The sequence below is a fragment of the Pistacia vera genome, unplaced genomic scaffold (genome assembly GCF_008641045.1).
Source record: "Pistacia vera cultivar Batoury unplaced genomic scaffold, PisVer_v2 Contig2, whole genome shotgun sequence".
Classification (NCBI taxonomy): Eukaryota; Viridiplantae; Streptophyta; class Magnoliopsida; order Sapindales; family Anacardiaceae; genus Pistacia; species Pistacia vera.
Genome location: NW_022196001.1, coordinates 1,219,792 through 1,233,154, shown reverse-complemented (window position 1 = coordinate 1,233,154; position 13,363 = coordinate 1,219,792). Strand labels below are relative to the sequence as shown.

Genomic DNA, 13,363 nt, shown 5'->3' with positions numbered 1-13,363 from the left:
TTGAATAAATATATGAGAAATAAAATTTTAAGTAAATGTGTTAAGTAAACCTTGAGCAAAACCCTCTTTTAATTTTTGGCTTCCAAAGGTTATTATATCAATTTTTATGACTTTGATAAGCTAAAATCAACCAAAATTTAAATTAAGTTAACATTACGTTTGATTTTAATATGAATTAATAAAAAAAATAGGAAATTTTCTTGTTATAAACATAAATAGTACTCAAATTTTTTAAATAATTTTAAATATCTAAACGGTGCCGTTTGAAATATAGGAAAGTGGTAGGTGAAGGGTGAAGAATATTGTCTTTTAAAATATAGTTAAGGTTTTAATTTGAGAAAGTATGTTTATTTGAAACATAAAACATAAAATAGACTTACAAGATTATGTCTTTTTTTTTTACATTAAAATAAAAAACTTTAAAAAAAATATATAATTTAATTATAAAATAAATTAAATTGAAGTGAAGAATATATATATTTAAAACAGATAAAATAGAAAACGAAACATATATATTAATAACAAATTTTTGTCGGCCGATTTATTAATATATTTTTTTTTAAACCTGAGGATGGGACCGGCCTATCCTGGGGGTGGATCCGCCTCTGCATGCCCTTATTGATGGATTATGAAACGTTTAGTGCCTTCATTAGTCGGTTATATGTATTAGTTGCATATAAGACTTTTTTTTTTTTTTTTTTAATAAATAAAGTATAAAAGGTTTTCCGTTGTTTACTAGTTCGATTAATATTACTATAAAAACATAAATTTCAACAAAAAAGTATCCCGACATATTATGTCATTCAATCATAACAAATATCTATAGTACTGCAGGGTACCCATACCATCGACCAATACATTGTTGCCACATAGATTATTCAGAAAAAAAGAAAATATTAATAGGTGGTGCAAATGCGTTGGTGGGTCGTATAAATGACATGGTGCCCCTTGATATTCTATATTTTTTTCCCTAGTCATTGATACATCATGTGTGGGCCATTGTTTATTACTATTCGGCCCGAAATTCAATTTCTGTTCTTTAAGTAAGCCCAACCCAAGACTAAGTCCATTTCATTACTTAAAAAGCTCGATGACCAGTAGGTCCACCAATTCCTGAATCAACGATCCTAATGAATTGTATGATGATCCATTTTCCATCACGCTCATCCTAGCTTTCTCCTTCATCTCTTTAACCTTTCGCCTCGCCTCATCACCACCGTCCATCAAGCGTTTCAACGCTCTCCCTAATTCATTCCCTGACACCAGATTGGTAAACTCCTTCCTGGAATCCAATCTAACCTCCACCGCTAATCCTAATTCCTTCACCAACTCAAATGCATTCATTTGTTGCTCAGCGTAAAGCGGCCACGTGGCGATTGGTACGCCGTACCAAAGACTCTCTAACACCGAATTCCATCCGCAATGAGAGACAAACCCTCCGATCGCTTGATGAGCCAAAATTGTCACTTGTGGAACCCATCCACATACTAATCCAATCCCAACCGTCCGATCCAAAAACCCGTCGGGTAAGACCTCCTCGATGTTCGCGTACTCGTCAGGAAGGTCTACTTTACCCGTAGATGGTTTACGAATTGACCATAAAAACCGAAACCGGGTTCGCTCCAACCCGATCGCAATCTCTTTGACTTGGGGTCCACCAAGACTTCCCATGCTCCCAAAGCACAAGAACACTACCGATGATGGAGGTTGATCATCAAGCCATTTCATGATATATTCTTGATGAGTCCGGTCTGGGTACCACTGAACCGGTCCAACAAGGTCAAGAACCGGTCCAATTGGAAAAACCGGCGGTGTCCCACTCCCAGAAATTGACCGGATTGCAAACGGTTCAAGTTCTTGAAACGTATTTACAATAATACCATTGACTTCCTTATACTTACGTGCATGTCGTAAATACCATAAATACCCATCTTGCCCTTGCCCTCTTCTCAACACAGATGAAGGTAGCACGAAATGAGGTAATGGGTTGGCAAAACTCGGTATCGTGAACTCAGTTGACGAGTCTCTTGGGACGAACAACTCAGTACCCGAGTCAACGAACTCAGTAGCCAGCTGGGCTTCTAGCGCTGGGTAATTCAGCATAAATCCCAGAAAACTCGCCGGAGAAGCGAAGTAAAGATAGCAAGGAACACCGAGCTGGCGAGCGACCTCAATCATGGACGTACAAAACATGTCAACAAACAACCCAGCAACTCGGACTGAGTCACTCATCGAGTCAGAGTAACCAGCTTCCATGAGATCGAGGATCACATTTCTGACGTGGGGCTTGTGCTTCTCGATGAAGAGAGAGAGGTAGCCCAGAGTTCCGGTGTACTGATCGGGTGAGGGCGGATCCACAGTAGGGAGGTAAACGAAAGTGATGCGATCATCATCAACGGCGGAGGTGGCTTGTGATTTGACGTATGACTTGACTATGTGGCGTTCTTCGACGGTGATTATGAGAACGGTGGCGGAAAATCGAGGGTCACGAGTTGTTAATAGACGGGCGAACTGAACGAGTGGGATGAGATTGCCCATTTCGGGAGTACAGATGAGGAAAACGTGGAATTTGTTCATGGCTTAATTAGTTTGACTGAAGGCTAATCACTGATTCACTCGTGGCTAATTAATATAAGAGCAAAAGTGTATGATGATTTGATTGATGCATGAATGTGACAATTTGATAAATTTATATAAAATTAGTTACTTGATTGACAAGAATTTAGACTTAATTAAAAATTTAACTTGGTTGACAAGAATTTGGATTTAATTAAAAATTTCACATATTTAATCTAAGAATTTAAAACTAATCTGATTTAATTACAGGTGGTATAGTTTAATTTTTTATTATTTGAAGGTTGATATATTCTGTTTTATTATGGACGGTCTCATCACATAATTAAGTAAATTATAAGACTGTCTCGTATAAATATTTTTTTAGTTAGGAAGAAAGAGAGTGTCGATTGGTGGGTGATGGTGTTTTGCAATGGTGGCAAGTAGTTGTTCAGGAAGGTTGTGATGCAAGGCCCCATGAGTTGATGCAACATTGTCAGAATGCCATGAATTTTGATAGGGCACTCCGAAACGGCCAAAATAGCAAAACTCATGTTTTAGCCTTTTGGGGTCATTTTAAAAGGTTTTTGGACATTTTGATGATTTTAGGGTTGTTTTTTCGAGTTTTTTTATGTTTGGGTACTGTTTGTGATAAGTGTTAATTTCCTTTTCCTTTCCTTTGTCTTTTCAGATTAGGATTTTTAACGGAAACTGTTTAATGGTTGTTTCAGCCCTAAGAACGCAGTTCTGTTACTTTTATTTTAATGAAATATTGAAAGCCCTAGATGGTATTCATATATCCGATATTAGAACTTGATATAATTCGGTGATAATTTATTGTATCTGGTTTCTTACGTTCAATCATCTCTTATTATTTCGGCATCGGACTGTTTAAATGAGATTCCTTAAGAATAATGAAGCAGCTTTGGACTTCACGTAGGTGCATGTAAGACAGCCAAGACTATCCGTAAAAACCACCAGGAGTAAACTGCAAACATGCCGGCGGCTGAGCTCTCACAATACATTTAGTTCAAACAGTAGCCCTCACCGGGAAAAAAAGGGAAAATTCAAAATTAATAGGTTATTGAATTAGTTAAAGTCTGCCCCCTAATTTAAATACAGAATATTGGAAGTGGTGGTAGCTTTTGATTTCACTGGCTGGCGCAAAGCCGACCAATTTGGCAAATTCCTGCAATATAATTCTTTTTTTTTACTTTAACAAACAGACCAATTAATCACTGAACCACTTTGGTCTAATACATATGCATCCGACCAGTCACGAAGGTATACGAATAAATGTATGATTAAGATTAATTCAACCAAAGTGGGAGGCCGAAAAAATCAGAATAGCCCGAGAATCTGAGAGTTTCCTAACCTTACCGTCAGTATGGTAAAGATTCAGAATCCACAGTTATGATATTTTCCGTGGTGATCAAAGCTAGAACTTCTGTTTGGATAAATAATATCTGTAAAAACCAGGATATGTAAGGTCCATGCCTAATCACCTTTTTGTCGACATTTCTCACAACTCAGTTTCTTCCTTGTCATATCTTGTCATAGCAGAATATCCTTCATTAGTCTCATCAAGATTCTTGGAGAAATCAATTTTGCAGAAGGAGGATGTTGCCATGTTTTTATGCGATAGCCATAAGGGTATTTTCCATTACCTTTAATGGTGGCAGCTGGTATAAGTATGTATGATTTAGTTATTTCCAGCAAGTTCAAGGATGTTAATTTGACAAGTATTTAAAGCGATATCCAGAGATGGGATCTTTGATTTGGACTCTACCTGATTCTGACTGATTTTCAACTCTGATAAACATGTCTGGCAGGTTTTCTTCTCGATGGGCTCCATGGCGTAAACAGTGGACTCGACGAGGAAAAACTGGTCACATGGCTAAGATTTGGGCCTCGGAAGAAGTCAGAGGTGGTGAAAACAGAGGGTGGAAATATGAGTTCCGGAGGAGGAGGAATTGGAGATCGAAAAAAACGACGAACAGCACGAAAATGAAGAATGTCGAATCGGGTTTGGGGCGTTTTGCAATGGAGGCAGTATGTGTTGAGGAAGACTTGTACAATCGGGTGTGAACGACCGTGTCCATCGCCGGCTGGCATAATTGGCAAAGAATAACAGGACAAACAAGAAAAAGAGGGAGAAAAAATATGTTGTCTATAAATAATGAAGCGGCTTTGGACATCACCGGCGGTGCATGACGGCCAAAACTCTCTGTAACACAGCCAAGATACACAAATTGCTTGCTTATTTCACTATTTGATTCAATTGAAATTTAAACGATCACACAAAAGAAACATTTACATTAATTGGGCTAAAACCGGCTGATGATGACCACAGCCACATTGGTGGAGGCCAGAAAAGGTTAGAATTCTGGAAAATTTGAGAGTTTTCTAACGAGACCATCTTTCAAGTCAAAAATCCTGACGCTGCTCCGGGGTAACTATAGTTTGGGTTACGATAATCATCCAGGAAATAAAACAATTCCCTTTACATCCAGAGAACTCTTTAGCGGAAACAGAGTATGAACCGTCTCGATCATAACACCATTCTATCCTCCAACTCTAATTCATCCACCACCGGAGCCCACTGACATGTTTCTTGGTCAAGCTTGAAAACCTTAAAATGATCATGATTTTTCCGGATTCTCTGTACTTCCCAATCAAAAGCAAATCCTTGAGTGACTCAACCAAGCATAGCAAGATTATCAACTGCGAATTCGAGTCCTCTGGCGGGCTGGGTACTTCATTAACAGTCAAAGATTTTGAATCCACACTTTAGTAACACCCCTGGAGACAAAACATAGAATTTGCGATTATGATAAATAATATCCAAAATATATCCAATGACTCGAGGTACATTTCTATATTAGTCCATTTCTTGTCGAAGTTTCTCCACACGTCAGGCTTCTTCGTCCGAATTTCGCCATAACAGCGAATCTCATCAGTCTCATCAAGATGAGAAGTGAAAATCATTTTTCAGAGACAGAAAAATCCTTTGGATATACCTTGTATGGGTACTGGGTACAAAGAAACCGGTAGATATAAGTCTAATTGATTTAGTTATTTCTTAACTCGTAAATCCAACAGTTCAAAGACTTGGGTAACTTCTTGGACAGTTATTAAAACGAATTCCGGAGAGCGGATCCTTGATCTGGACTCTGCTGGTTGCGACTCTTCGACTTTGATCAACCATGTTTGAGAGGTTTCGGTTAAGGGGCTCCATGGCGTAAATGGTGGACTCAGAGGGGAAAAAGAGTCTACCGTGAGGATTCGGGCCCTGAGGAAGTCAGGGGCGGTTAAAATTGGAAGGAAACAGGACTTTTGGGGGAGGAGGAAGTGTGCACCGAAACAAGCGACAAACGGCGCGAAACGGAGGAGGTCGATTCGTGTGCGGAGGAGTTTTGCAATTGAGATGAGAAGGTGGTCAGGAAGACTGGTCCAGTCGGGACTGGTGTTTCCATGGCTGCTTTGGTAATTGTTTACATGGCTGATTTTTGGTTAAGAAGAACGTGAGGAAGAAGAAGATAAAAGAAGTTATTTTATATTTGGAAAGAGAGGTACTTTGACTTTACAGGCTGGTTGGAGCCGACCACTTGGCAGTTCCTGGAATTTTTTTTTTTCTTTTTTGAATTCAACAAACCGACCATTTGGCAGATTCCTGGAATTCTTTTTTTTCATTTGGAATGGTCTTAGTAAATTATTATTAGCCAAAAGTTAAGGTGGAAAACAAACCCGTCCGGCCCGGCCCGCTACGGGTAAAAAGTTGTGCGGATTGGGTCTAACCCGTCTGCCAACAAAGGCAGGCCGGGTTAGGCCTACCATTTTGGAGAAAATGGTTGGTCCAGTCTGGCCGTCAACCCTTACCCGTCGGGTTAGGTGCGGTCCAGGTCGGGTTAGCCCGATTTTTTTTGTTTTTTTAATTTAACTTTTCAAATAAATAATTATAAATATAATTGTTTTAGTTAACTTTTCAAAAATCAATAATTCAATTCAATTCAAATTTTTTTTTTTTGGTTACATTTCAAATATTAATTCAATTTTAATACAATAAAATTGTAATATAAGAAAAATTAGACTTATTCATTTATCAAAAAATAAAATAAGAAATTACAACAATTATTGTCTCGTTAAAAACCTCACCAAGTAAAACCCAATGGGAGAAAAACTTGGTAAAGAAAAAGAGTGCAATAATTGACATAATTTACAATACTTTACAAAACAACTAATTTGGGGGTGGTTCACTAGGACCTCCTTTTCTGTATCATAATATTACAAAATGAAATTCTACTAAAGAATTGTCAATATCTCGTATTGATTTGATGGCGCGACGTTCCTAATCTCGAAGACATGTGAGGACTTCAATCATTTTTGGAGCAAGTTTAGTCCTCTTTTCATTTAAAATCCTCCACTTGCATAAATGTTTATTCGGATGAGACGGTTGAGACAGGAACTGCGAAAACATCCAAGGCAAGTTTTGATAATACCGGAAAAAAATCATTCTGGCTCTCCAATACTCAAGATATCAAAGTGACCTGTTGAAAACATTTTGGAGGTTGCCAAATATTGTGAAGTTCATTACTCTGCGACATCCATGGAGGACAGTTGTAGATTAGTTGTGTGTGTGTGTGTTGGTGGTGGTGCTTCTGAAGAGGAGGTTGTGCTTCGGATTCGGGTCCTCTTCGGCATTCAGTGCATTCCAAGAGTATAAGTCTTCATTTGTTGTTTCTTCTGATACAGCTTCTCTAGATATTACGCTCTTTGCGAATGCGGGTTCCCATACCTGTTTTCTATTGGATTACTTCGAAAAGACTATTTTTTACCTCTCTATTTGATTGACATATGATTCGATTTGTAAATTTCACTTAAATTGTTTAAAACCATTTTCTAAACGTGCTAATTAATTCTAGGAGCAAATATGCACCTAAACAATAAAGAAAAGGAATGGGTTCCCAATATTTCAAAAAAAAATTTCCATTGCCTTTATGGTGCATGTAAAATTTCATTGTCTTTGTTTTTGTAAATAAGTCGGAATTTTTATATTAATGTATTACCAAGGACTAGTAGGATAACATACTAGAAAGTTGTAAAGTGGATTGGTAAAAACATTTGAGAAAGAATGAAATACTTTACCTATCTTCCAATCATTTTCTACCAAATAATGAGAACCTCATTATTTGCTACAAAATAACTAATTATATTGCATAAGGTATACATGAATCAAGCATTAAAAAGTACTATTCCATCTAATAGGCATATCTAATGGAAAAGTTCTAGGAGACATATTTGATTTTATACAAGCTTCTTGAAATTCAGCATTTTTATTACTACTAGTAATCCAAGCTAAAGATTCCCAATTCTATCAATATTTTTTTAATGTTTTCATACCACTTTTCACAATTAAATTAATAACATGACATGCACAACGTTGGTGAAAAAACTTCAAATTGTTATATAAAGGATAATTATTTGAAAAAAATCTATAGCTTTACTATTAGAACTTGCATTATCTAAAGTTAAACTTATCACATCAATAATATCATAATCTTTAGACTTCAACAATTTTATTATAGATTCTAACCACTATGATCCACATCCATTAATCTAAATCCTAATAAAGATTTATTAATTTAAATTATAAAATAAGACTAGTCACACAAATATAATCTTGTTAGCTCTACCACTCCAAATATCGGCAGTAGAGCCACACTAATAGACTAGTACACAAATATAATCTTGTTTAGCTCTACCACTCCAAATATCGACAGTTAGAGCTATAATAATATGACAAGTATGAAATTTATTTTTAATTCTAATTTCATTTTTTTTAAAATTTATAAATCATTTCTAGTTGCAGTTTTAGAAAACTTTAAATCCTGGAAAAAATGAATTTTGAATAAATCTTTCAAAATATTTATCTTTGCCATATTAATAGGTTGATCAGATGCAGCATCATATAAAGCTAACTGGTCCCTATATACATCAGAATTATAACGCAAGTAGTATCATATTAGTTATTTGAGTTTGATTGCTTTCTCTATTTCCATGTTGATTAATATGTTATTAGCATGTCTTTTTAAAGTACTAGTAAATTACCTGAATCAGCTTTATAAACATTTGCACAATATTTGCATCTTGCTTTCTTGACTTGAACGTCATTTTCTATCTCGTAAAACTTGTCGAAATGCGCCCAAACGTCTGATGTGTGTCTGTCTTCGCTTTCGACGGCAGTTGATGATCCCGCCTCAGCTTGAGATGAAGACGACGATTACGAGGACGACTTCTAGAACCACCGGGAGCTGTTGGAATCGATGGCATATTTTGAGGTGTATCGGATTCTGAGACTGGGATTGGGACATCGGGACTATTTGAATCTCCTGCATTCATAGTAAAATCAGCGGAACTAGGACTAGGATAATATTTTTCTTCATCATTGAAATTGAGGAGAGAGAAATATCTATCCATTATAGTTGAAAAAAAAAATTGATGTAGAAGAAATAAAAATTAAAGAAAGAGAATTGGAATATGGAAATTGGAATTTTGAAAATTGGAAATATAAATTAAAAATTGCAAAAACTAATAAAAATTAATCCATTGTAGTTGAAAAAAAAAATTGATGTAGAAGAAATAAAAATTAAAGAAAGAGAATTGGAATATGGAAATTGGAATTTTGAAAATTGGAAATATGAATTAAAAATTGCAAAAACTAATAAAAATTAATCCATTGTAGTTGAAAAAAAAAATTGATGTAGAAGAAATAAAAATTAAAGAAAGAGAATTGGAATATGGAAATTGGAATTTTGAAAATTGGAAATATGAATTGAAAATTACAAAAACTAATAAAAATTAAAATAAGAGCAAATTGATAACAAAAAGATTAAGAGAATAAATGAATAATTGAGAGAATAGAGATTAGAGAATATGAGAGAATTTGAGTTGTGAGAAAAATATGAGAGTTTAGGGCCAATTTATAGAAAAAAATGGGGAAAGAAAATGACGAAAAAAACCCCTCCAACGGCTATAAAACGGCTATATTTCAAGGGTAAAATGGTAAGTTTAAAAAATAAATAAATTTTATAATTTTTTTAATTTATTTTCGGCCAACCCGTGGGTTGGCCGTTGGCAACAACCAACCCGACGGGTTGGCGGTCCTCCTGCAGAGAGGACAAAATAGCAACCCGCAGGCCCCCGGGTTGCCATTTTACAACCCGGTCTGCCCTGGGGTTGCTGGCGGGTTAAACCCTCTTTATTACGGGCCGGGTTAGGGTTGACCCGCTTAACCCGGCCCATTTGTTCCACCTCTAGTCAAAAGCAATTAAAAGCCGACCCGCGGGCCAACCCGACCAAGCAACCAAGTCATGGGTTTGACAGGTCGAACGGTCCGACCCAGTCATACCGCAATATAGTATGCTGACATCAGCATGATGATATCATGCTAACATCATCATGACATCAGCAAAAAAAAGTTAAAAAAATTTACAGATTTTAATTTTTAACATTGATAATCAAAATTTCTCTAAACAAACATATAATAAAATTAAAACTACCAGTATGCAACATACCAAGTTATAAAGTATAAACTATGGTGTGGCAAAAGAGGAGGCAATCAATTTTTTGACCCTATACACGGACATAATCATCACGTGTCTTTTTGTATAAGCTCGCTGCTGTTCCTTCAAGCAAAATTTTAAGATTCTAAATTCTCAATCTCGATCCCTTTCTACATCAATCATCAAATGGGGTTATAATGTTTCCACTCAATTTTTTTTTTTTTTTTTTAAATATTTGTCACTCATTCTGGATGGAATAATATTTGCCCCATAGCATTGGAGATTTCTAGATTTCACTCATAAGGATCTTGAATTTAAGGCTGAAATCTCCTCCGATGCAAAAACAAGAAACATACAGAAAAAAATATATGTCAATGTAGATCCAGTCAGCTTAAAGCAGTCCAGTCAACTTATCGAGTCGAACTACTTTTGGTTAAGATCACTGTAATAGACTGATATTTAGTCATGCAATGCAGTATACAATCTTATTGGCAAGTTTATGTTTGACTTATTTGGAAGGATAGAAATATGCGCTTACTTCACGGACATGAAAACTAACCTTATTCGATTCAAGGATGCAATTGCTCGAAGGGCACTGCGAATCATGTCTTCATTACGATCTACTTCTTGCTTGACAGCATCTTGCCTTGGCTTAAAATTGATAGTCTTTTGAAGAGGTTCCACCAATGAATCCAGCACTGAAATGGGACTCTCAGAAAATTAAAACCAAATTCAGAAAGTACTATTAGTTACATCACTAACCTGCTAATACAGCAGATGGACATTTATCTGCAAGCTTAGAAAGAATAAGATGACAAGACATTTTAACATCATAATGATCTGGAGTAAGAGCAAAAATCAGTGTGAAAATGCACACCCAGTTGCAAAACTGGGTGTGAAAATGCACACTGTGTGCATTTGCACACCCAGTTTTGCACTGCAAAACAGAGTGTCAAAATGCACACTGCAATCCGTTTTTGCACACTGCACATAACCAATAAAACCAACCATTTTTACACACTTAAATTTTCAAACACAACCAATCTTACACCAAACAATCACCTCTTCAGTATCAAGTTTCAAACTCACCTCTTTAATATCAAACAATCTCTATGACTCTATCTCAAACAATCTCACAGCAAAACAAAAATCAAAGTTACAAAGAACAATAACAATAACAAGTTAACAACAATGAGATACACATACCTTGTGGGAGCTGCCGAAGATCGAAGAAGTTATCAAAACCGAATCTGGAAAATTAGAGATTTAGAAGTTGTCAAAGGCCTGAAGATTGAAGATTAGTTGAAGATTGAAGATTATTGAAATCAGAATCAAAGAAGGCCAAGATCGTAGAAGCTGATTTCGTTTTTGGTAATGGGTTTTTGATTTTTCTTCTCTCTGGTGTTGGGTTTTGTTGAATAAAATTGGGAAGGGAGTAGAGAAAAGCTGAAAATGAAAAGATCAACAATTCGTCGTAAAAAAATCGGTTCAACCGCGGGTTTTAATTGGGAAGGGAGTAGAGAAAAGTTTTAATTTTATTATTTTAAAATTTTAATTATTTTTTTATACTTTACTTTAGTTTGACCGGGTTTATACAGGTTGGATCAACAATTCGTCGTAAAAAAATCGGTTCAACCGCGGGTGAACACGGGTCCGCAAATAAACACAGGTCAATTTTTATTTTCGGTTTTTTATATGAACTAACCTCGCCTAGCCATTGGTTTCCAGTTGAACCGGCTGGAATGGGCTGGGTTTTAAAACCATGATTTTGGCCATTGACACAAGCTTGCATTAGTATTACGTATTCGGGGCAGGGGCGACATAGAAGTAAATTGGGGATCAAGCCAAAACATTAATACAAATACAAGAATGTTAAAAGTAAAAAATCAAATTAAATGAACGAAAAACAGATTTGAGTGGGTCACTAGCCCCCACTCATTTTAACGTGGGTCCGGCCATGTATGTATTGATTGAACCGTAAGCATGAAGGTAAGAGAAAACTTCAACAAGTGCTGGAATTAAATTTTCAGGTATGCAGAATCCATTATGCAAACAGAAGAGAATCAAATAGAACAAATAAATATCTTTTTTTCCAATTGAAATTGGAGCAAATCGAACAAAGTCCACGAACCTACAAGGTGTTGGAGGCCAGAAAAGGTTAGGAAAATCAGCAATTCTCTTAACAGAATGACCTTTTTTAAGTAAAAAAATCTTTCAATTCCAATATATATAAGTCCATTTATTGTCAACATTTCTCAACACAATAAGCTTCCTTCCTCCATCTGCCGACATAGCAGCAAACCCTTCATCAGTTTCATCAAGACACGTAGTGAAACTCCGTCTTTCAGAATAAGAATAGAGATTTGGGTCCACAAGAGGGAGATTTCTTGCACTTTTGGGATATGCGAGAACTGTCGTAGTTTTGGTATGATTTGATTATTTCTGTAACCTGATAATGCAGCAAGTTCAAATACTTTGGTAACTCAGGCAAATTGTCAAAAGGACATCCGAATATGATACCAATGATTTGAAGTCTACCAGGTTCAGTCTCTTCGACTTTGACTAACCATCTCTGGGATGTGTCATCGTGCCAATTAGAGATTTTTTTAAGGGGTTGGATAGCGTAAATAGCGAACTCGATGAGGTCATCACCCATTTCTGGCCCTCTGAGGAAGTCGATGCTCGTCAAAATAGACTGTGGAAATAAGATCCTTGGGGGAGGAGGAAGTGCAGATCGAAATGAGCGACAAATGGCCCGAAAATAAAGCATTTAAATTCGTTTGTGGAGGCGTTTTGCAGTGAAAGTAAGGAGCTCTTCAGGAAGACTGGCCCAATCGGGTATGACCTGATCCATGGCTGGCAAATTCACAAAGAAGAACTCTTAGAAGAACAAGAAAATAAAGAAAAGGTTATCTCTGAAATGAAAGAGGAATTCCGAACCATGAACTAGTGAACTGAAATGATTTTAAAGGAAGATAATAAAAATTGTCACAATTCAAACACTTATATGGTAATAATACGAATAGTCTTAGTTAACGGAGAGATTAAATAATTAATATACGGTGATTTTAGACTTATAAAGTTAGCAATACAAACAAATAGTCACAATTAGTGGAGAAATCTCCATGGTTTCAACAAAAAATGGGCTTTCTCAATTTTGCTTAAACCATCCTCCACGTGAGGAAAACCTGAACCCAACATTTTCATTGTCAAGGGGTTGGATGGCGTGAACAGTAGACACGGTGAGG

General features: G+C 36.2%; 1 protein-coding gene and 1 long non-coding RNA gene across 2 annotated transcripts; both read right to left on the bottom strand.

The window, feature by feature from the left end:
- Nucleotides 1–751: 751 nt before the first annotated feature.
- LOC116128413 (UDP-glycosyltransferase 43-like) lies at nt 752–2,651 on the bottom strand. Its single transcript, XM_031414139.1, has one exon. It carries the CDS (start codon nt 2,575–2,577, stop codon nt 1,075–1,077), a length of 1,503 nt encoding a protein of 500 aa, XP_031269999.1. The 5' UTR covers nt 2,578–2,651; the 3' UTR covers nt 752–1,074.
- A 6,251-nt stretch (nt 2,652–8,902) lies between these two features.
- LOC116128349 lies at nt 8,903–11,533 on the bottom strand. Its single transcript, XR_004127748.1, has 3 exons — nt 11,322–11,533; nt 10,675–10,813; nt 8,903–8,942 (listed from the first exon to the last, which is right to left on the bottom strand). It is a non-coding gene; the product is annotated as an uncharacterized LOC116128349 (long non-coding RNA).
- Nucleotides 11,534–13,363: the final 1,830 nt, after the last annotated feature.

Coding starts and splice junctions, on each gene's coding strand:
- LOC116128413 (XM_031414139.1), bottom strand. CDS start 2,577: ATGAACAAATTCCACGTTTTCCTCATCTGTACTCCCGAAATGGGCAAT.